The 25,450-nt window shown below is 38.3% G+C and overlaps 1 protein-coding gene across 1 annotated transcript in view; it reads right to left on the minus strand.

The window, feature by feature from the left end:
* Positions 1-11,698: 11,698 nt before the first annotated feature.
* Positions 11,699-25,450, minus strand: part of HTR4 (5-hydroxytryptamine receptor 4) — a 131,759-nt gene continuing 118,007 nt past the window's right edge. Inside the window, exon 6 of the mRNA XM_032239042.1 lies at positions 11,699-11,786. Coding sequence (XP_032094933.1) covers positions 11,699-11,786 — 88 coding nt within the window. The remainder of the gene's footprint in view (positions 11,787-25,450) is intronic.

Genomic DNA, 25,450 nt, shown 5'->3' on the forward strand with positions numbered 1-25,450 from the left:
ACCCAAAAGAATCTAAGAGAAGGGATCATATAAAGAGAAGACCTGATGAAGGAGGTGCAATGGAGACTTCAAAAGACATAACAAATAATAGAAGTAAGAAAAATTATTGAAGGGTTTGAAAGTGAATATAATGAAAAGATAGAAATACCTTGTGCATGTTTTCTACAATATGTCCAATATGCAAAGAAAGGAGATAACACTTGACCTTTTAAATCTCTCAACAGGAACAGGTACTATAAAAGAAGTGCTTTCCCAAGGTATGGTGCAATATAAAATTGATTCATTCTTTTAGGAGTCCTAATGGTTGAGCCAACTTATGAGGGGGAGGTGAAAATAGCAATAGCACTTAGACTTATATACTGCTTTACAGTGCTTTACAGCCCTCTCTAAGTTGTTTACAGAGTCACCATATTGCCCTGAACAATCTGGGTCCTCATTTTACCAACCACAGAAGGATGGAAGGCTGAGTCAACCTTGAGCCAGGTGAGATTTGAACTGCCAAATTGCAAGAAGCTGGCAGGCAGCAGAAGTAGCTTGCAGTACTGCAGTCTCAGCACTGTGCCACCATGGCTCATGATTATTATATAATCATTGGTGTATAATGATATCTAAAAATAAGTTTTCTAGATATCTCCATAGCTGTTATTATCATTTATTATGACATTCTCTGGGTTATCTTGTGGACATTGGCCCTTCCTGTTAGAATGTGTCCAGCAGGTAGTGCTTGGTCAAACACAAAGGCTGATGACCTAATTTATCCCACAATTATATTTTCTCCCCATGCTACCTAATCTTTGATGATCATTTGAAGTTTTATAGTGGGATTATGCCATCCACTTTCACTAGTTTCACCATCCAATTCCAAGGAAGTTACCAATAATCTTGATGCCTCCTAATCTTTATAATGAGGGAAGCTTAAATGAAATCCAGACAAGCCAATGATGCTAGTAGCAAGGAGAAAAGTGAGCCTGAGGATTGAGGTCAACCTTACCCTGGATAGATTGCACTCCTCTGGAAAGAGTAGTTTCAGAATTTGGAGGTGCTCTCTAACCCTGAGCTGTCACTGGATTATACAAATGGATACTGGTGCACTAGTACAGCACACCAGTACGGTTCTGCACCACTTCTACACCACTACAGTTATGCACTACTACGATTAATGAGCTTCTGCACTATTACAGTTACTGCACTGATTTTAACCCTTACTACCAGTATTTGTTGCCGATCTGGATAAGATGGCAGCCAAGTTGGAAAGAGAGTTATGAAGAGAAAATACTAATCTATACCATGGAAAGTGAAATGGGAACAGCTATCTAAAAATAAAAGCCAGATTTCAAGAATCATGAAAATCTAAGCAAATCCCCATTTCCCTTTAAAACATGGTTTTAGATGTGATCAGTTTATTACTTGCAGTGAAAAACGTTTAATTTTATAAAGTTGCAAGATACCTATTATTGTTTTATATGTTGTATAAATAAAACTATGATTACTGAAAGTAAGTGGCACATTTATTTCTACTTTATTCTTAGTCCCAAAAAAATAATTTGCTTTATTTACAGGAAGGGATCCACACAAACTCAGTTATCATTTTAGAGCTTACAGCACAACATCCTTTGATAACTCCTGATCTATGGATCTTCATTGCTTTACTGTTTTATATGGAGGCTTACAACCTTAGAAAGAGTAAACAGGATATCTAAAGGTGCAGTCAACATAACAAGATCATCCCTCTCTCCTCCATCTTTTTCATTTTTGAAAGCAGAAAGCCAGACCGCTGAGAAGGTGGCTTCTTATTTCAGCAATCTGAATCTTCTGCCTTCTCTCACAACACTGGAAGGCAGGAATTGTACTGTTCTTATCTCAAAGGTCCAGAAGTTAGCGAGGAATTGATTTTAGATGAATCCCATCCACAGAAACAAATTGTTTAAGCCTCAAGCAGGGGTTGTGCTATGGCCTTTCTTTGTAGATCTTTGAAAAGATGAAATACAAGTAAATGGATAAATGGAACAAACATTTCCTTTATTTGTCCAAAGTTCTCTGTCTCCCAACTTTTCCAATGATAGTGAAAACTATAAACTATAAACTAAGTTGCTTTTTTGCTTGAAAGACATTCATCATATTCCATCTAGTGGTGGAGAATGGTTTTGAAATGGTCGTGTCTCTTATATCCAGAGGTGGGTTCCTACCAGTTCGCACCTATTCGGTAGAACCGATTCGTCAAATCTACCGAACCAGTTAGAAGAGGTTCCACCAATGGACCTGGAAAGCAGGCCACACCTACAAAAGAGGTTCCAAAATTTTTTGAAACCCATCACTGCTTATATAAAATGAGAAAGTTTATTACGAAGTCTAGAAAGGCAGGTTTTATCCAACTACTTGTTACAGAAGACTGGCTTGTGGTACTATCAGTGAAATAAAAATCTTCCTTTTATGGACATTGTAATTAAAATTAAACAAGATTTCAAACTGAGAACAATATACAGTAGTTTTATAACCTTGAGAGAGAAAATTATATTTTCGTTTTGCTTTTTTTGTTCCAAGTGTGACTTAAAACTATTCCTAAAAATATTTCATATGTGTTGGTGCAAAAGATGCTGTAACTTATTTCAGCTTAAATATTGGACCCAAGAAGTTCTTGATAAGTGGATGTCAGTATTTGGGGGAACAAGCAGATGGATACATCTTGAATAGGATTGAGTATCCACCCACTGAATAACATTTTTAATCAGAAGTAAACATCTAAGCTGTATGTCTTGCTTATTGTTCTCATTAGCTATTTAATGAGTATTATGCTGTACTTAAGAGTCTGTACATGGTTCTAGGACAAGGATAATGAGTTTGGAGTGCAACTAGAAAATTGTTTGACAATTTGACTGGTTTTCAAAATGTAATGAATTTTTTTCTCAGTAATATGAAATAAAGGATTCTCTCTTTCTGTCTTCATGTGGGTTGATGACACTTGCACAATTTTGAAAATGTTTTCCCATTATACAATTAAACCTGTAAAAAAAAAATCTACCACACTTTGCTTACAGATTAAAAGGGACACCAGGAGTTAGATGATTAATTTTATAAGCCTGGATTTCTACTTACCAGTATGTCTGATCTAGTGTATGACCAATATTGTGAACAAAAATGACTCATGTAACTCTACTTTTCAGATCAAGAATACTAAAGATACAAAGTGGGTAGGAATTGATAGCAAGAATAAAACTTTACACAGTATTTTCCAATATTAATGATATATGTTAGATGAAGAGAATAATTCAGTTTGGGTTTAGAGATAACTTAAAGATGGTGTTTTACACGCTGGGATTTTTAGTTCAAGAGAGGTAAGACCTGTTATTTCTTAAGACCTTAGAAAATGCTATCTCAAAGTAGCTCTATACAATGAAGTAATACTGTCATTAAGAGCTGATATTTCGTAAAGGGTAAGATCAGGATTATTTCTAATTCTCTTTTAGATATGAAAGCTATCTGGCAAGTTGAAAAACATCTGTCTACCAACTTGCATTGGACCAGTGTGGTAGATAGCGGCCAATAATCCTCAATGAACAGGGCTTCATTTTGCACTAGTTTGTTTCAAATGGATCATTATCTTTGGATGCATATTTGGAAAAAGAAAGTTCTCTTTTTTAATTACACAGTCCATAGACTTTGATTTATATTAAACTGAGAAGCTATTCTCTAAAATCTTGGCTATACTAACACTGTCCACAGTGATGTTTTATCATGAGTGAAACACTTCTCAAGCAGTTCAAGCAGCTACATCCAGTGGAAGACACATGCAGTTGCTTCAAAGGCTGTCCAGTGTACAATGTCTCTATATGCACAGCCATGAAACTGGAGATTCCACAGGAAACATGGTTTATGCTTACAATCAGAATCAGCACATGTAGGTAAATGTTTCAAATTATTCAGCTGCTTTAAAACAGCGGGGAATGAGTTTGTATCAGATCAAAGCAGGTTGGATCTGCTTTGCAAAAGACCAACTTCGAACACTCTAATAAATATCAGTTCCAAGGAACATCCCAATTCCCGCTGTAGTAACTTGATTTAAAGTACAGGCATACCTATGTTATAACAGAGGCAGTATCTGAAACAGCAGGGAGAACAGATTTCAGAGATATATGAAGTCCAGCATGTTTCATAAACTCTTTCTTCAGGGCAACTGGCTTCTTTAAAAATGATTTATCTCTTCAAGATGCTTGGGTATGTGCATTTATTGCCAAATTTTTAATAAACAACAATCAATTGCCTACAGAACAATTATAGCTTCAACAATAATTCATTGTATATGAATTCCTAAGAAAACTCCAGCCTAAATATTTCCACCTTCCTTTCTAATAAAAGTATTGTTATTCTTACACATTGGTGTCCTTACCCAGATGATACACTTCAGTCCTGGAGCCAAAGGCTGAATCTAAATATTCCCTCCCAAAATTATGATTCAGAGATTGATATTGCATTAATCACAAAAATGATGGACAGAATCATGCACATGTTGGGAAAGGCTACAGCATGAAGGCAAATAAACATCTATTTTATGGCAGGTGTTCTCCTCTAAGTTGATTTTTTTACAAGGAAAAACTGGATTACAATGGGAACAAGGGTTTCCTACCCTGAAGCAATGTGATGGCATGTGTCTTTGTGTGCTCCAGATAAAGTACATGATAAGTAATCACTAGACATACGTTTGAATGTATGTGCAACAATCTAGGTATATTGAGACAACACTGTTGTAGGTAAGGTGATTTAGCAGAATATACTGCATTATGCAATGGACAAAGGGAACTATAAAATTCTATTTCAGCAATTTATGTTGAAGTGTGAGCGTAGAGAAAGAGCAGTGGCCCAGTTAATCAATAAAAAAATGAAAGCATAAATTAATAATGTTGATTTATGGATGTCTAGTTATTACAGTGCAATCCAGAAATCAAATCATTTCATTAAATGTCATTTAATATTAATCAGATTATAGAAAAGAGAAGCTAAGAATAGTGATCGAGAGCATTTGTCAGATGCTGGATTCCTGAACCAATACTGATTTTTACAGTGGTGAAATCTTTGTGAGTTCTACATTGATTTCCCTGCCTGACTGGGTGGGAAGGGCCAATGTAATGGGGGCGGTGTGTGTGTGTCCATGATTATGGAAAATATACTCACTATGAGAAGGGCAACTCTGCATTTGGTTTGGCAAGGCAATCTTGCTCTGAACATTCCTATGCTGTTTTGTCCCTGGAGAATGTGAGACTTTAGGAAGATGTGATATGCTTAGATGTGTGTACGTTGTTCTTGCTGTTGTACACCTTTGATAGAGCTCATAGTGCTTATTAAGTATTGGCTTCTGATTTTTGATCTGTTTACTGAAATTTTTCTTTAGTATTTCAGGGGTAAAAGGAAAAGTTGACCAAATTTGACCAAATGCATGTTGATGATTTGTGAGTTCTCTTTTGTTCTAAATGTTGTTTAGTTTTAGGGTTTAAATCCAGCAAGGATTTTAATTCTCTTTTGGTCTTGTACAAATTATAATTCCTTTGTTTGGTTTTTGGCAGTCAGAGGAGAGAGGGGTACTTTCAGAGTAACCTTTGAACATTGGTATATAGAGAAAGCAGATAACGTCCCCAAATAACATCAAGGAGAGAAGCAACTTAGGACTGAGGAGAAATTTCCTGACAGTTAGTGTCACGATGTTTTTTTTTTTTTTTGCCAGTTGTGCTTATATTCTAAGACATACTGTAGGCTGACTCTTCTCAGCCTACTGAGCATGTCCATTCCTTTTTCTTTCTTCTTTTCTCTTTCTGTTTGCCTGCCGTGAGGAGGTAGGCTAGGAACTTTACCAGAATGTAGTTATTAGTCAGTAAGTTTGTTATTTATTTATTTTATAATACAAATGTGTTTTCTTAGAATCTACCTTGGGTTTATTTCACTTAATCATAAGGTATACTCCAAGGAGAAACCACGATTCACCCCTCATCAAACACAGGGCTGAATTTACAACCCTCACAGTTAGAACAATTAATCAGTGGAACAGCTTGCCTCCAGCAGTTGTGAAGGCCCCAACACTGGAAGTCTTTAAGAAGATGTTGGATAGCCATTTGTTTGGAATGTTATAGGGTTTCGTGCTTAGGCAGGGGGTTGGACTAGAAGACCTCCAAGGTCCCTTCCAACTCTGCTATTGCATTGTAAATATAAGATTAGATTTAGGAGTAGATATTCTGCTTTTTTTCTGTAGAAACTCTTTACAGTAGAAGAAAGCTCTCAAGTTTCCTCAGTGATTATAGGACTGTCTTGGGTAGTCTTCCTGTATTGATGTTTCTCAATCAGGGGATTGTGCACAACGTAAAAGGGTGGGTTAAAACTAATAGAGTAAATAAAACATGAATACTTACAGGCTATTTTTTTTAAAAAAAAAATTATGGTGAACAATTGCTAGCCTTACCCAATCGTTCTAAAATTTGAATTCACCAGCTCTACTTTCCATAAGTTTATTGTTTTAAAAAACAACAAGATTTCCTCATCTTGAGCAAAGTGTGCCCATAATGCATCCAAGGAAGAAAAGAAGGAAGACAAGAAGCTGAAAAATGCCTAAATGTCTGGGAGGAGAGGGAGCTTTGTTGTATACATGACAATGTATATTATGCCCCTTCCCTCTCCCTCAGACATTCCTAAAAATCACGTCAGAATGGCCAAAAATTGTCATTGCCAATTCAGTTAGAACACCACACATTTTTTCCTCAACAAAAAAAGTGTGTGTGCGTGCGTGTGTGTGCGTGTGCATGTGCGTGTGTGCATGTGTGTGTGTGTGTGTGTCTGTTAAGTACAAATCTCCACTACAGTTCCGATTTCTTTAAGGATGATCTATCAATTCTGGTGGCAATTCTAATTAGGAAGACTGTTCAGATAATCAAATCAGTGTCCATCATAAAGGGGCTGGCCTGTTCAAAAAGTATCCTCCCCCCTGGGTTATCTGGCTCTGTTTCTCAAGGTGTCTGACATAAATGGGATTATATTTCCAGTGTGAGCCCGGCAGAGATCTTTGGTTTAGACCAGGGATGCCGTGGGCTCAAACCATGATTAAGAGGCTGGAGAGAAGAGTTGATTTCTTGCTTTGTATCCCATGAAGGAATCTCATGCTTCCAGTGCAATGGAAGCTCCTGGTCCATCACAAGTGCTAACGTTTCCCATTGTAACACCACTATTAAAGAAAAATCTGATTAGACAGAATAGTTCTGTATACTTTTCCTGTTACAGTTAAGTCCTTTGTTTGAGTCTTTGTTGCTCTCTGAGCTTTGCTGTTTCTTTGTATTTCATTACCCAACTAGTTAAGGTCTTCCAGATAACTTCTTTGGCTTGCTTCTTTTTTTTGCCTTTGAGCTTCTCCTTTATGTCTGTTTTCTTCCTGGCATCAACATAGAGTTACTCTCGGCCATAAATCATCTTACTTTATGGCTTGCCATTTATTAGATTGGTATGCAGCTGTTTGTTCCTTGCTGCAGTTGCTTAGCTGAATCCCTCAAATAAGATGTGCAGTTTTATAATCCTGGCCTTTAAGCTGCACACATATTGCTATCCAGCTTCCAGCCAGGCTTGATCAACTTTTAATTGAAGTATTTAACATCTTCTCTTAGTTTTTAGTAATTTCCAGGGTTTAAAAAAATGTTATCTGTAAAATACATTAATTAAATTTCCTTTATTGCATCCTTGAAAAAGCAAACAGCTAATGGATACAGGAGAGACCAGTTATTGGGCACGTAGAAGTTATTTCCATAAAATAGAATCTCTCCATTTCAGAATATAGTTTACATGAGCTGCAGTGTAATTCTTGGAAAAGTAGAAAAATCTGATTGCAGTTCATAGTGCAGCTTCAGCATACTGTAGGGGCATACTGTTGCTCCATGTAATGTGTGCAGTTAATAAAAAGAAATAAAAATCCTAGAATAGAATTTTAGAATAGAATTTTAAAATAGAATTCTACCAGCACACCCTCAACCAAACATGGATTTATTCCAGAGGAAAGAAGGCCCTCTCAGGAGGTCAGGTAAAGGTGCTTGCACAGAATTAATCTAAGGCAGCCAAGCTTGCACAAGAACTTTTCAGGCTATAAATATTGTTCCTGCTTGTTTATCAAACCTAATTGTCAGACTTATTGGCAGGATATAAATAAATTCAGAAGAAAACATAAAATATGATAATGAATGGAAGCTTCGTGTAATGTCCAATGTTAACAAATGTTAAGAACGGTCATTCAAGAACATCTACAGTACTTTTCAAGATACTTATAATTCTAAAATAGTTGTTCTTCCAGTCACATGACAACTATTTTATCTGTGTACAGGGCTGTATAAGAGAACCTTGTACAATTAACTTTGTGGTTAATTCCCCCAAGAAACTGCAGAGTGATTCGACCTCACCCAATTAAATGATTTCTTAGCACATGAAACTTTCCTGTGGATAAGTGTGTTGTGTCATGCCATGTGTCTTGGAGAACATCTGAAAAAGAGGGGAGAAATACCGGTATTTGGAAGGAACTGGGAATGGTTGAACGTTCTGATGTGAAGATGCTATTAGCTCTTTACTTACATGTGCTTCATGCAGGTCAGTAGATCTCAATCCCACCACATGAGAAAAGTTGCTTAAGGAATGGAAGGAAGAGATTAAGAGAATTCCCAAGACCTGAGAGACATATGTATAATAAATATATGTGGTAGTAGCGTAGTCCATTAAAAAGGTTATATATCTTCCCATGGATAGCAAAAAGGAACAGAACAGAAGCTGGTCCTTCCCCAGTTTCCTGATTGCTGAAAATAGAGTAGGAATACAAGTATATATAATGCATGATTTGACCAACCCACTGGCCTATCCTAACTCAAATCTACACTAAAACTCATAAATATTGCATTTGGTACCCTCTACAAAGTTTGCTCACTAATTCTCCAGATTGAAAACTGGTTTAGACTTCCCTTTAACAGATACATTGTTGATATTAGCATAGCTCAAAAAACTAAGCACAGTTGGATCTGGGAAGTTTTAAAAAGATCCCTCCCAAAATAGTAATAGGAAATCACTGACTTACTGCTGCCAAGAAAACCACCCCGCTAGACAGACTTTTAATTTTCTCTGCCCTTTAAAAGTGAAACCGAGGCATATTTTTTTACAGGACAGAAGTGTTCACTTGTGGAAATTAACACCTATATGGAGTCTGCAGAGCAGAGTATATATTCCTGTTCCATTGTGGGATATATCTTGTACAATTGGAAGCAATGAACATAACATAACTGAAGTCTGTTGCATACTCAGCTTGGACTAAATCTCACTGATGTGAGATTCTAAGCAGATGTGAAAAGGGATTATATTGTCAACCACCAAAATTAAAGTCAGTTGCACTTACCCCAGAAACTAACAGAAGGCCAGCATAGAAAAATTGAAATTCCCTTGCAACCAGATCACCAGCCAAGTTCAGGCCAATAACACTGATTTTGAATTGCATTTGTTCTGTCCCTTTAAAAAAGGTACTTTCTTCTTTTTACTCTGAGTAATTGTCACAGAAGCACAGAGTAATAAAATAGCAAGCACAAATAAAAACTAACAAGGTCTTAGCTTGTACACTTAGAAACCTTTAATGGGCAAATAGTTATTTATTTTAAAAATAATAATAAATAATGCAGAAGTATCTCCTGTATATTAAAAAAAATGTCTGTACATAATTACACAATGTAACAAAGTACCTATCCACTTTCTTGAACACAGTTCTCATCTTTGGGTTAGATTTTCAGTCAAGGACCGGACAAATAAGAACAATGCAATGATTCAGACCCAATTTCCAAAAGGTGCTTCAATGTCTGCAACTGTGCAAGTACAGCACCTGTCATGCAGGATCATGCAGCTGTTCCCTATTAATGACAGGTGCTACGTTTGTGCTCCTGTGTCGCCCAACCACCTTTTGGGAATCAATGCTGAAATGTTGCACAGTCCTACTACAAATTTATACTTGATCTGTTTCTTTCCAAGAACATGAAAATCAACCTTCCAGCATCCCTGGGATCTTCAGCCATGCCTATCAATATAACATGAAAAAAGGGAAAATTTAATATAGAGAATAACATCTGCATGCAGGACACAGCAAAAAGAACTGTTGACAGTGACATTCTTCTTTTATCCTTTGAAGCATACAGTCATGTTGAGAAATAGCTCTGCAAAGTGAAAGAAGAAGAAAAAACAACAGGAAAAGGCTGAGGCATCTGAAACTTTAAGATAACCAGCATTTAATGTCCTCCTGCATGTCAAGCAAAGGAGCTCTAGGTTGATCTGTTAATCCATAGGGGCAACATTGCAGCTTTACTGTCCCAGGCAGGTGATGGGGTACCACATCAAATGTCTCAAGGTGCCGGTGCACTTCTACTTAGCTGTATAAAGTCTCTGCTGCTGATCTTCACCCTGTTCAACTTCAGAGCTCACACAACATACTGATCCATAAAACACAGTGTACAAACCTTAGTGGCTGGATTTTACATCCTAAATCACAGGTCCACAAGTCACATTGCTATGTGGAATGTTGTAGGAGCTCAGTCAATTCATCTTCTACTGAGAATCAGCAGACTACACTTTTCCTTGCTATTCTGCCCTTCGTTAGTCACTGTTCCTACTGCCATTACTATTTCAGCAAGTTGCTGAAGGTTATGTCACTTGTTCCTGGAAATGGCTTCCTCCTGATTTATCTTATGGCCCTGATTCTTTGGGACACTGATCATACTAAATCCTGACCAACTCAGACACTTGAGTTGCTTTTACGTTCATTGTTCACTATCCCAGAATGAATGTCCCAGTTTGTGACAAATTGGGTTGAGAAATAAATGATCTAAGGAATACGTCAATTGTTTTTCCTAATGCATTATATAACTATAGAAGTTATTTGAATATGCCTGTGAACATGCCACAAGATGCCAATTAGTTGGCTGTTATAGGTGAGCTATTTGTTTCCTCAATTGTTTAAGTCCTCAAACAACTTTTTCTTCAAATCAGTAAGATCAGGGGATGAAAATCCTAATGAGGATGTCAGGAGATTAAAGCTAATGGGCTCTGACTGGTGAAAAATGACTCTTCTCAACTGACTACTTTTCTTACAGTAGATCATTTTGATGGGGGTTGCAGGACGATGTATTTCATCAATTTCCACCTTCAAGAATGTTATTTATGTTCTTTGGCAACTACAGACAGCCTAGGAAAAACAACACACACACAGCAATGCTTCCTTTTTGTTGTTGCATCACCGGCAAAGCTCATTATTGAAAATAATTGAGAAAACAACCTCTCAGTTTTTGGTAAAGCAGAAATATAATTGCATTTTAGCATTTTCAGGTCAAACCTCAAGGTCTGGGAAAAGACGTATATTGTTAGCACATAAGAAAAAAGATGTGTGAAAGACACATCACTTAAGAACAAACACAAAGACAATCAAGCATGTTGCTTATCATTTGTTCATCACATGCAAAGCATTATGACTTCCAAGCATCAATCAGAAGCAACAGTAACTTTGTATCCTCTTCATGTCGTTCTATGTTATTGTTAAGCACACTTGAGCTGTTGGTGCCAATGTCAAGCCAATACAAGACAGCATTATGGCAATGCAGACAATATCAATCTGGCATTTAAGTTCCTGATGCATGAACCTCATGTGTCTTTCAGCATAGACCACTTGTTAGAAGCAGGACTCTTGGGATTCTGGATCATTGTGGATTGGAAGCTTGTCAGGGTCCAGGTGATGACCATTGTACAAGACTGTATACCTATAAAAAGGGGGGAAATGGCATTAGAAACCAATGAAAGAAATGCCTTGAGTGTCCCTGTATGAAGTTCTAGGCTGCATTTTCTTCATGAAGATCCTTTACGCTTCACTTCCCAAGAACCTGAAATCCAAATTTAAAATTAAACAGGCAGCTGCTCTTCTCAAGAGCCACTATCATGCAGTCCTTGGAATATGTTTTTATTAAGACTATGAGCTGAAATATCAAGAATATTTAAAAAAACAGATATTGTTGTATAATTTCCTTTACTAATGTTACTAAATATATAGCTGGGGATTTCTTTAACATAACTGTAGCATGAGTCTATGTTTCCTTGTGCTTTCACACACACACCCCAAGAACATATGAGCTTGAATTGCATCTCCTTTTTCTAAGAACTGCAGCTTATCACAAATAGACATATGGGGACCTAATACATAATGATCAGTGATGCTAGAATTAAAGGTTTTTTTTACTCCTACAGGCTATGGATGAAAATGGACAGTTCTATTATTCAGGGAAGTAAATTTAAGATGAAATATGCACTGGTCGTTTAAGTGTTTCTCACTGTTATTTCAGATGTTCTCTTTTCTTCAGCACTTTCCACAGCATATAAAAATATCAGGGTCCACAGTATTCTCCATGGTATATCAAGAAGGTAACCCTTTATGTCCCAGAAATATTTTGTGATAACTACTTATGAATACTCGACAAGCCAAAAAGCTTAATTTGATTTGTAAGTAATCCTGATTATTTTCTTCTACTATTCAGACAATTTATGTGATGGGAAAGGGCATCAGGTGGTTAATATTCAAAAATGGAATTCTTCAGTTTGGAGAAGTATACAAGGGCGTTCTAGGACTTTCAGAAAGCAGGAGGAGATCTTCAAAAATAGCAGATGGCGTTTTAGGGGAATTGCGGGTTCCCCGACCACACCCACTTGTGCCCTCCCCCTCTTCACTGCTCCCACAAAGCAGCTATGGTTAATTATTCCACAGCACAGCAAGGAGTTCTGATGATTCTTCAGAGAGCCCACTGGAGAATACATTCTGTTGCTGAGATTCAGGCCACCCACCCATCCCCACCCAAAAAAAATGCTTTTGATGCCTCTGGACCTAAAGCAAGGAAGGCAGCCATTATGAGCTGCCTGGCTCAGCGACTACAACAAGCCTAGAAAAAGAGTGAAGTGACCGGCTGGGTGAGATAATAAGATTGCTTGAAGTACAACATTCCTTTAATTAACTTTAACCTCTGATTAAATATTTTTTAAAGAAAAAGTGGAAGGAAACAGGGGGGAGTGGGACGGGGCTAGAAAGCTCTCCCACCCTTGGGCTAGCAGCAAACAGACAGACGGAACTATTAACAGAGTAAAAGAAATGATAGATCTTGAGAATTGTTTAACTGTTTAAGGGCTGGAAAGCAAACTGGAATTTTGACTTTTTACTCTTTATTTGGACTTTCTTGGACTTTTGGCTTTCGGAGCTATAGATTTATAAAACAAATACGAAGAATTACTTGTCTGCATTGCCATTGAGTGGTAAATAAAAGTTGCTTGAATAAGGAAGAAGGTGGCTAAGAAGAATTGACCTTGACTTTTTTTACTGATAACACTGGACTGCTGATAAAGTCTCTATGGAAGAAAGAAATTAAGACTAGCTGTGTAAACACAGTGTTGTACTCTTTTGCTACATTATCCTTCTGACAGCCTGTTTTTTTTTCTCTTGCTTTTTCCCCTTTTAGTGGAAGAACAACTTAGATAATCCAGACAATTTATACTAAATGCTCTTTTTTTCTCTTCATTTTTCTTTCCCTTTATTTTTTCACTTGGCTACTTTGGGTCCTTTTTTGCTTACCCAAATTTTTATCTTTTCTTCCCGTTTTTACTCACCTCGCTCTTTTCTCTCTCTCCTCTTTCTGCAATGAAGTGTGGATTACCATTGTGGAATTAATTTTGTGAGGGTTTTTTGGTCTCTTGTTGGGATGAGTGCCTTTTTTGTCTTTTTTTTAACCAATAGCAATAGCAGTTAGACTTATATACCACTTCATAGGGCTTTGAGCCCTCTCTAAGTGGTTTACAGAGTCCGCATATTGCCCCCAACAACAATCCGGGTCCTCATTTTACCCACCTCGGAAGGATGGAAGGCTGAAACCAATCCTCTTTTTCTTGTTTCCTTGCTTCTTTTTCTTTTTTATTATTACACGTTGGCATTTTAAAAAGAATGGATTAAGGTAGCAAGAACCTGAAGACTGGGTCCAAGAACAGGTGTTGGTTTATTGGAGGTTGGTGTTTGAGTTGCTGTGGATGGCTTCAAGATTACAATTAATTTACTAATTCACCCTTTGGATTATAAATTCGACTATAACTCAGTCACAACAATGTCAGAACCAAATACCAAGATGAAGAAGATAACATCAAATGTCTCTGCAACAACTACGCTGCCCGGTTCAGTAACACAGAAAGTAACAGGCACAACAACACAACAAGATAAAGCTACTTTGGAGTTAAAAAATATGTTGCAAGCCGTACACATAGATCTGAAGGAACTTAAGCAGCAAGTAAACAAAGTAGAAGAGAAAGTGAGCAAGGTGGAAGATGAACTGAAGGAAGTCAAGAAAATGATGGGGAGAAATGAATACAGACTGCAGAAAGTGGAAGAAAGAACAGAAATAACAGAGAAAAAGTGGAAGAGATGGATCATAGATTGCTAATAATTGACAGAAAGCAAGATGAATACACAATACTTTGGGAAATGGAAAGATCCAAATTCTAGCTAAGATTTCAGAACATTGAAGAGGAGAAAGGAGAGAATTTAGCAGAGAAGATTGCACAAATACTTTCAGGGTCACAGAAATGAGTAAGGAATATATTTTAGGTGGAATGGATGGATCATTTAGAGTACATACAAGAGACACAGTGAGAAACAACCTGTCCAGAGGTACATGTAAGATTTATTTTTAAAACTTAAAAAAAATGAAGCATTGCAAGCAACAAGAAGTACCACAATTAAATACAAGCCTAGAGAGATAGTGGTATTGAAGCAAATCCCAAGGAAGGTTTGGGAAATAAGAAAAGAATACCAGTTCCTGACTAAGAGTCTAATTAAGAAAGGGGTGAGTTTTAGATGGCTGGTTCCAGAAGGGATCTTGGTAAACTGGCAAGAACAAAGGTACAGATTAAATACACTAGAGAAAGCAGAATTATTTTGTGAACAACATATAGCAGCACAGGAAGAAATGCTGGTAAGAGAAGAGGGAGGAAGCTAAGGAGAAAGATCAAGGAAAAATGGAGAAAGAACAGGAAGAGAAAGCATTAAGAGAAGGCGCACGGGCCAAAGAGACAAAGGAACAGAGTGGGCTAAGAACGACTAGATGAACTAAACCTATAAACCAATGATATGGAGGAAGAAATAAAAGTAATCTCAATAAATATAAAAGGACTAAACTTGGTGATAAAAAGAAAAAGAATATTAAACAAATTAGAGAAATTGAAACTGGACATTATATGCTTACAGGAAGTACATATTAGAAAGAAACACAGGAAATTTTTGTAACAAGTAAAACTAGGTAATTTATACACAACTCTGGCTGAAAGTAGAAAGGGAATAGCACTATATATTAGAAAGACAATTCAATCAGATATAATTTTTGAAGATGGGGAGGAGAGAATACTGATGGTGGAGATAAGGATGAATTTGAGAAAGATATTATTAGTGGCTCCAAATGATAAACAAGTAGATTTTTTAAAACTACACAAAAAGATAATACAATATGAATATGAAGATATATGTATACTAGGACACAACTGTAAACAATAGAATAGACCATAAATCCAAAAAGATGAACAAGAAGCCAAGGAAAACCCTACCCAAAACATTTTTCACAATGGTGGAAGAATTACATCTGCAAGATGTTTGGAGAATAAGACACCCGAAAGAAAGGCAATACACTTTCTATTCAAACAGACATTTATCCTACTCAAGAATAGATATGATATGGATGTCAACAAAGTTAATACTCAAAACACTCAAGATAGACATAAACATACACACATGGGCTGATCATAATCCAATAACAATGACTTGGAAGGGACAGAGGAAAAAGGGGAGATGGACTTTAAACGCAAGAATATTAAATGAAAAAAGTTTCCAGCAATATATGGAAAAAGAACTGATGTATTTCTTCCAGGAAAACAGAAAGGAAGACACATCATAACAGAATGTATGGGACACTTGTAAAGCATATATCAGAGGCCTCACAATGACATTCATACAAAAAAGAACAGACAGAATAGACAAACTCAAAAGAAGTCGGAATTAGAATATAAAATTCTGGAGACAGAGCTGAAGAAAAATCTACAAAATAAAAAAGTAAAAAATATGTTGGAACTGCAAAGACATAAACTGAAATTGATAGAAAATGAGGATCTGGCAAACAAAATAAAATTGGTGAAACAAAACTTGAAAATGCAAATAAATCAGGACGTTGGCTGGCTTATAAATTGAGAAAGGAAAGAGAACAAAAGCTGATAAGCCAATTGGTGGATGAGGAAGGGAATCTACAACATTCAAATGGAGAAAAGAAAATAATAATTGAGAACTATTATAACAAGCTGTATCAACAAGGATGTCCACTATCCCCATTATTATTTATACTGACACTAGAGATTTTGAATAGAGAAATACAACAAAATAAAGAGGTAAAAAAGGGATGAGGGTCAAGAAAGAAGAATATAAATTACAGGCATTTGTAGATGATTTGGTGTTTATTATGGAAGATCCAATAGGAACAGGGCCAAAACTAGTCAAAATAATAGAAGAATGTGGAGAAGTAGCGGGCTTGAAGATTAATAAAGATAAAACAATGATTTTGGGGTAATGAAACCATACCCCTGTCGTGGTCAGACCACTGCCTACTGAGGCTCGACTTCCGGAGGCCAAACCCCCACCGTAGGGAGGAGGAACCGACCAGGTGGTTCTGCCCCAGGCGACTTATGGTCCCTTCGAGGTTCCAGACGGAGCTTGGGGTTATTCCTGATACTCTCGCCCACAGTTCGGCAGAGACTCTGGCTGCTGCCTGGCATTCGGCAGCAGCGGAGTCTCTTGACCGGATTGCGCCACTACGGCCCCTCCGGGTCAGCGGATCCCGGAGACCTCCTTGGTTCACCGAGGAGCTCTGGGAGAAGAAGCGCCGGAGGAGACGCCTAGAGCACTTGTGGAGGTCCGATAAGTCCGAGTCGAACCGAGCAATGTTGACAACTTGCACCAAGGATTACATCAGGGCATTGAGGGCTGCCAAAAGAACACATATCGCCACCTTGGTTGCGTCCGCTGAGTCTTGCCCAGCCGCCCTGTTTAGGATCACCCGCTCCCTCCTAAATAGGAGGGACGTGGTTGACCCCCTACAGGGTAAGGCTGAGGACTACGCCCAGTTCTTAGCAGACAAAGTTGCTCGGTTTCGGTCGGACCTGGACTCCACCGCTGCAGTTCCAGCCGGGACACAAGAGGATTACTTGGCAAACCATCTCTGGGTTGAGTTTCAGGATGTTGCCTCTGGGGATGTGGACAAGGCCATTCGAGCTGTGAGTGCCTCCACCTGTATTCTGGACCCGTGTCCCTCCTGGCTGGTTGCCAGCAGCAGTGAGGTGACACGTGGCTGGATCCAGGCGGTTGTAACTGCCTCCCTTCAGGAGGGGCACTTCCCCGCCGCACTTAAAACGGCGGTGGTGAGACCCCTCCTGAAGAAACCATCCTTGGATCCAACCATTTTGAATAACTACCATCCTGTCTCCAACCTTCCCTTCGTTGGGAAGGTTGTTGAGAAGGTGGTGGCCTTCCAGCTTCAACGGGCCTTGGAGGAAGCTAGTTACCTTGACCCCTTCCAGTCCAGCTTCAGACCCGGTTACAGCACAGAAACCGCTTTGGTCGCATTGACCGATGATCTCTGGAGGGCCAGAGATGGAGGCCATGCGTCCATCCTGGTTCTCCTTGACCTCTCGGCGGCTTTCGATACCATCGACCATGGTATCCTTCTGCGACGACTGCGGGAGGTGGGGGTGGGAGGCACAGTTTTGCAGTGGTTCTCCTCCTACCTCTCGGACCGGTCACAGTCGGTGTTGGTCGGGGGGCAGAGATCATCCCTGAGGCCCCTAAAATATGGGGTGCCGCAGGGTTCGGTCTTATCCCCCCTACTATTTAACATATACATGAAACCGCTGGGCGAGATCATTCGGAGGCACGGGATAAAATACCATCAATATGCGGACGATACGCAATTGTATCTGTCCGCCCCGTGCCAACTCAATGAAGCGGTGGACGTGATGAACCGGGGTCTTGAGGCCGTTAAGAACTGGATGAGTGCTAACAAACTGGTACTCAACCCGGACAAGACCGAGTGGCTGTTGTGTTTCCCTCCCAACAATTTGGCCAATGTTCCATCTATCAGGCTGGGGGTCAAATTTTATACCCCTCAGATAGGGTTCGTAACTTAGGAGTCCTCCTGGACCCACAGCTGACTCTCGACCATCATTTGTCGGCTGTGACCAGGGGGGCATTTGCCCAGGTTCGCCTGGTCCACCAGTTACGACCCTACCTGAACCGGGAGGCTCTCGCAACAGTCACTCGAGCCCTTGTGATCTCTAGGCTGGAATACTGCAATGTGCTCTACATGGGGCTGCCCCTGAGGTGCATCCGGCGACTGCAGTTAGTTCAGAATGCTGCCGCGCGAGTGATAGTGGGCGCACCGCGGTTCGCCCACATAACACCCATCCTCTGCGAGCTGCACTGGCTACCTGTTGATCTCCGGGTGCGCTTCAGGGTGTTGTTGACCACCTTTAAAGCCCTCCATGGTAGTGGATCTGAGTACTTGAGAGACCGCCTTCTGCCGATTACCTCCCTCCAACTGATAAGATCGCACAGACTGGGCCTCCTCCGAATCCCATCCGCCAGTCAATGCCGACTGGCGACTACACGGAGGAGAGCCTTTTCTGTTGCAGCTCTGACCCTGTGGAACGACCTCCCCGTCGAGATATGCACCCTCACCACCGTCCAGGCCTTCCACACAGCCCTCAAGACCTGGCTATCCCAACAGGCCTGGGGATAAGCTTCTCATTTGCCCCACCCGAGTGTTGAGTGTTGAATGCAAGTTGTGTTTTTATAATTTTACTTTGTTCACATATTGTTTATTTTTGAACTGCACCCCCTCCCTAATGATTGTAAGCCGCCCTGAGTCCCCTCAGGGAAAAGGGCGGCCTATAAATCCTAATAAAATGAAAAAAATGAAAAAAAATTGGTGAAAAATATGACAGAAAAACAGAAAAGAGAGTTGATGGGGGAACTGGACATAAGGTGGTGAAAAAAGTGAAATATTTGGGTATTCAATTAACATCAAGATGTGTAACACTAAAGGAGAATAACTATTATAAGGTGATCTATTGCTATTAGAAATAGATCTAGAAAGATGAAAAAACCTGCAATTATCATTGATGGGAAGAATAGCAGTGGTACAGATGAATATATTACCAAGACTGCTATACTTATTTCAAACAATATCGATAAAACTAGAGAAAAAATACTTTGAAAACATGAATAAAATAGTGGGGAAATATATATGGCGGGGGGGGGAGCAAGAATTAACATAAAAATGTTGCAAGATGCAAGAGTTCGAGGTGGATTCGGATTACCAAATTGGGAATTGTATTATCAAGCAGCAGGATTAGCTTGGATGAAAGAATGGATCTTACTGAGTAATACAAGATTATTGACACTGATCTGCAGCTAGGTTGACATGCTTTTTTGTGGTATGGTAAAAGCGAGGCACATGGTTATTTTCAAAGACATTATGTAAGGAATGGATTGTTAACAATATGGGAAAGAGTGAAAGGGAAACACTATTTAGAAATACCAATGTGGCTTTCAACGATGGAAGCACTGACACATCCAAATATTAGTAGCATGGAAATTATCATTAGATACAAAGATATCTTAATAGAAAGGGTGGAACTAAAACAAAAACAAGAATTAGAAAAACAAGGGATTAATAAAGGATGGTTTGCACAATTGCAAATACAATCAATATATGAAAAAGATAAAAGGGAATATGGTTTTAACTTAGGAAGTTCAGAGTTGGATAAAATACTTAAGGGAACAGAAGAAAAAATACTTAAGAAACTATATAGCTACCTACTAAGAACTAGGTTAGAAGAAGAAGTGGTTAAAGAGACAATGGTAATCTGGGCAAGGAATTTTGGTTACACGATTGAGTTAGAAAAGTGGCAACAGCTATGGAAAACGGAAAGAGAAAGTGTGTCCATCTGGTGAGGAAATCTTATTATTGTAAAAGGGACTACCCCCCCCAAAAAATAAAGCTAAATTAAATTTGAAAACAGAAGAGAACAAGTGGTGAAATTAAGCTACATTAGACAGTGTGTTATCCCTTTTTTATTTTATTTTACGGATCGAACCTTTGCAAATATTTCCTATTCTTTAAATTGAATGGATTAGTGAGAAGAGCATTGGTTGTTTATATTTGGGAGCTTTATTGGCAGCTGGAGTGGAGTAAAAACAAAGCGTTGTCTTGAAAGATTATAAATGAACTTGCTTTAAATAAAAAGTTTTGAATGCCAGAGAGGCAGTGTTTACAAGTTGGAAGAATGGAGCAACATGAAAAAGAAACCTTAATATTGCAAAAGATTATGTTTGAAATTCAAAAATTATTAGAAGTAACAGAGAAAATTGAGAAGAGATTGGAGAACATAAATTGTAGAACAGTAAAATTTGGAAAAATAGAGGATGTTCAGCAAATGAAGAAAGTGGAGGTCAGAGTTCTAAAAACTGAAGAAAAAATAAACAAAGAGACAAGAAAATTGTTGAAACTGACAGTGAACTGAGTGTGGTTAGAAATGGAAAGGGTGGAATATGGAAAGTGGAGATAGGTGGACTTGGAGCTCTACCCCAGATTTAAAAGTATAGAAGAAGAAAAGAGAAGAATTGATGGAACTAAGGAGAGAAATCTTGTCAGAAGCACTAGTGATAACCAAAGATAAGCTGATCGAAGAAGCAGATGGAGGGTTTCAAGCTTATACAAGATATGCAATAAGCAATAATTTGCAAAGAGAAGTCCATACAAAACTTACTAAGGAAATAACCAGAATACTAATGCCAGAAATGGCAAGAGACATAAGACTGCACTATTACTGGAAAGACGCAGGTTGATGTAATGAAAGCTTATAATAAAAAAATTAAGTCAAATTTAGTTAAATTTAGAGCCTTATGTATAAAATGAAGTGATAATGGATATAGGTAAATAATTGATTGATAATGATAATAATGCATATATATGTATTGGTTTGATAAGAGGAAATTTGATATAAATTGCAAATGGTGACTACGAAAGGAGGTTTAGAAACTCTGTTATTAAATATAACCAAGTTTTATTTAGAACATGTTATAAAGATGTAATGTTACTGGATGATATTGGGAAGAGTTAATGCAATGCCATTATGTGGTTTTGCTTTAAATCTGGAATATTTTATATAAAAGGACATAAAAACAATTATAGTCAAATGAAGGTTGAGGTATGATGATAGTAATATATATATAAATATATTTGATTTAAAATATATGATTTGATATGAATTGTAGGTGATGACTGTGGAAGGGATGCACGGATGTTTTTGTAACCAATCGACACACTTTCTACAATTTGTAATGGAAGATGGTTTTGTGGATTTTTTTGTGTTTTGTCTGTTTGTGTTTATTCAAAAATAAAAAAAATCTAAAAAAGAAAAGAAAGATAAAGAGGAGAGAGAATAAAAGGAAGATAGGGGAAAGAAGAAAGAAGTAAGGAGAGGAGGATGGTAGGGAGAGGACAAGAAGGACAGAGGGTATGTAGGGGAAGAGGAAGAGTAAGAGTAGGAGTAGGAGTAGGAGAAAAGTAAGGGAAGAAGGAAGGGAGAGGAAGGAGAAAAGTAGAGAAGGGAGGGAGGGAGAAAAGAAAGGGAAAATAAAATGGTGTTACAATAGTATGAAGGGATGGTAAACAAAGCAATCCAAACTGTATACCTATATTATAACCTATAAAATGGAATAACAAGTGTATAAGAATGATAAATGTAAAGAAGAAAATTAATTATGTGAATGTATATTTAAAGTGGTATGTAAGAGAATAAAAAAAATGTTCTGGAAAAACATAGCAGATAGACTTTTCAGCTTTATTTTTAGATATATCAGTCCAGATATATTGTGAAAAAGATCAAACAGCTCACAGAAACCATCCATTTATGTATTCACTGAGAAATGAAGATTTGAGTATAATTTAATTTCCAAGATAATCTACCTAGCCCCCCCCCCCGAGCATTACACCTGATTAATGACTTCAGGCATGAACTTAGTTTGCTTGGCCATATGTGCAATGCTGGAAACAATCTGCTTTCAGGACTCCAAAGTCTACATATCTTCAGGTCCAAAGGGAAATTATTATATAGTAATAATCCTTGGACGAGAAAAAGGTGATTTGGAGTATGCAGGGGCACTCCCATGCTGCATGCCTCCTCCACTTGATTGACATAGTCCCAGATGATCATGATGTTTGATTTAAGGAGATGTCGATGGGTATGATGTATGTTTGGAAATCTTCTTTCTCTTTTCTAGATCAGATCCATGCTCAGTTCTAGTCTTAAGAAACCCATTTTCTCCTAATACTAATTACTAGGAGAGACATTGCAAGTGCAATACAACGAACAATGAATCAAGATCACACAAAGTGTTAATACCTCTTTATAATGCCTTGGTAAGACCACACTTGGAATATTGCATTTTGGTTGCCATAATATAAAAAAGATGTTCAGACTCTAAAAAGAGTACCGAGAAGAGCAACAAAGATGATTAGGAGACTAGAGGCTAAAACTTTTGAAGAACAATTGGAGGAATTGGGTATGTCTAGTTTAATAAAAATAAGGAGTAGGGGGCAGAGGTGGTATTCGATCGGTTCTCTCTGGTTTGGGTGAACTTGTAGCTGTGGTTGTGGGAGACTCCACCCACCCACCCCATGTAATGCACGAACAGTGTGCATGTGCAGAAGGTGGTGCGCATGCGCAGATCCAGCGCATGCTCATATTTGCAAGCCAGTAGGAAGGTAAGTGAATCCCATCACTGGTGACATGATAGCAGAGTTCCAATATCTAAGGAGCTACCACAAAGAAGAAGTAAACAACCTGTTTTCCAAAACACTTGAAGGCAGGACAGGAAGCAATGGAGGGAAACTAATCAAGAAAAGAATCAACCTAGAACTAAGGAAAAATTTACTGATAGTTAGAACAACAGGTGCTTTGTGGCAAAGAGAGCGAGTTATATATGATTCCTACATCTACACAATTTGCTATAGACTTTTCTGAGATTCCCAACTATACATAGGCTGAGTTTCTGGGTGTCTGGATTTGACTATTTCACCTGGGAGTAGTTACGCTACCATCACTTCTTCTTAAGAAAAGAGTTGCCCTCTTACTGGAACCGGGACAGGGGCAAAGAAAGAAACTATCCTTTTCCGTGAATAAAAGTTTAAATAAATGGCTACACTTTTCCCATTGATCAGCTTTAGAAGGCAAGGCAGTTTGGAGATGCATTGTGCTAAATACAGACTTGGAAACAAAAACTAAAAGATTTTCTTTTCCATTTAGACAAAAAGTAGCAAAAACTTCCAGAAAGAGCTTAACTATACCAAGCTGCATAAATTATTAACCTGTAAACAGCCAGAGTAGCAATAGCAATAGCAGTTAGACTTATATACCGCTTAATAGGGCTTTCAGCCGTCTCTAAGTGGTTTACAGAGTCAGCATATTGCCCCCACAGTCTGGGTCCTTATTTCACCCATCTCGGATGGATGGAAGGCTGAGTCAACCTTGAGCCGGTGAGATTAGAACTGCTGAACTGTAGATAACAGTCAGCTGAAGTGGCCTGCAGTACTGCACCCTAACCACTGCGCCACCTCGGCTCAGATGTAACACAGAACTCAAACTGAAACCAAACAGCACTGAAAAGATATTGAAGGTTTTTGCTTATATTTTCTCTAGCAACTTTATCTTACGGGTTCCAGGTTTGCCAAACCCAATCAGGAAGGGGGAAAAGGGCTTCTACAGTAAATTTGATGCTTGCAGGACCTTTCAGTCCAACTGAGAAACAGCTAACCACCTGAATCCCTCCCCTTGCTACTCATGAGTTAGTCATAGGTTAGAGTTCCATATATCTCCCCTACTATAAATACACACTTGCACATATAAAAGCACCACAGAATAACAATTTCACAATATGCAAATGGTTATTAATCAGGGAAATATGAACTCTTCAGAAAAGAAATCTAAATTGGGCATTCTCCCAGGTATACTTAAATCTCAGGTGAAGCACACATACTCCTGCTCCCAAACTCATAGTGACACCCAGCCCACACAGGAAGATATTCTGAATAGTTTTGCAACCTTGAAGATTTGTGGACTTCAGTTCCCAGAATTGTTCAGTCAGCCATGCAGGTCACCCAGAGAATTCTGGGTGGAGTTGAAGTTCACATCTTCAAGTGGCCCAGGTTGAGAAACATCGCTATACAGTAGATAGACAGATAAACTCTTTCACCTCAGTTTATCTCATCCCACCCAAGTTATTTTTTGTTTTGTTTTTCTGAAAGTTACTATGTATTCTTTAAAAGCAAAGTACATACAAATTCCCTTTGAATCATCTTAATTCCTTGTGATTTCATGGACATGTGGTTTGCCTTCAACTGGGAGTTCCATGATTACTTGACACTTTCCTATTCAAGTATTAAATGCACCTGATTTTCCTTTTTCTAAATCAGTCAAGATCCGTTAGAAGCTGCCACCTGCTGACCCTGTAGCTTTTTGTAATTCTTACTTCAAAAAATTTCTCTGCAGACTCCATGAGCCTCCCGTTTGACATGTCTTTAATACTGTATATTGTGAAAAAAAATCAACAACCATTTAGAAAAGTAGTAAACAATGAGCCACTTGAAAGTAAAAAGCAAATGTGATGAAAACTTTATTTTCTTTATTTAGCCACAGGGCACTTCCAGTAAGCAGTATGTATTAGAAGGCCTTAGGATGCACTAATCTATAAAGCTAAGTATCAACCTTTCTCCCCAGGAATTTTCTCTCAGAAGAAACATACAGTTTTAAACCAAAATGTTTTTTTGATGCAAGTTTGCTACTAACATCATGAGGTTCACAGCCACAGTTCTGCAGCCGGCAGAGTCTATTTTCCATTAGATGAAATTTTCACAGTGTCCTCTGGCTTCTAAGCTGACTCCACTGTCAGTTTAACCATTTCCTAGTAAATCAGAACACATGCATCCATTGCAATTGGCTTCCAATCTGCCGATATTTGGGCATGATTTATTATTCACTCTCCTTCCTACATTATTTCAGGGATATGTCACGGGTCACAGCTATTCCGAACATTGTTTAAATGCAGCTGTGGCACCACAATGTCTTTGTGCATCTGCTCATTTTTTTTCCTAGCCAGCTCTGCTTTGATGTTGCCATGGCAATGGCGCCACTGCATTTGGAGGCACATATTTACATCGTGTATGATCATTCTTCTCCCATTCCTATACAGTCGACTCTCAGAAGAGTTTGTTTTCAATGGACACAAAACAAATGACAGACCCAC

The sequence above is a fragment of the Thamnophis elegans genome, chromosome 2 (genome assembly GCF_009769535.1).
Source record: "Thamnophis elegans isolate rThaEle1 chromosome 2, rThaEle1.pri, whole genome shotgun sequence".
In the NCBI taxonomy this organism is placed as follows: domain Eukaryota; kingdom Metazoa; phylum Chordata; class Lepidosauria; order Squamata; family Colubridae; genus Thamnophis; species Thamnophis elegans.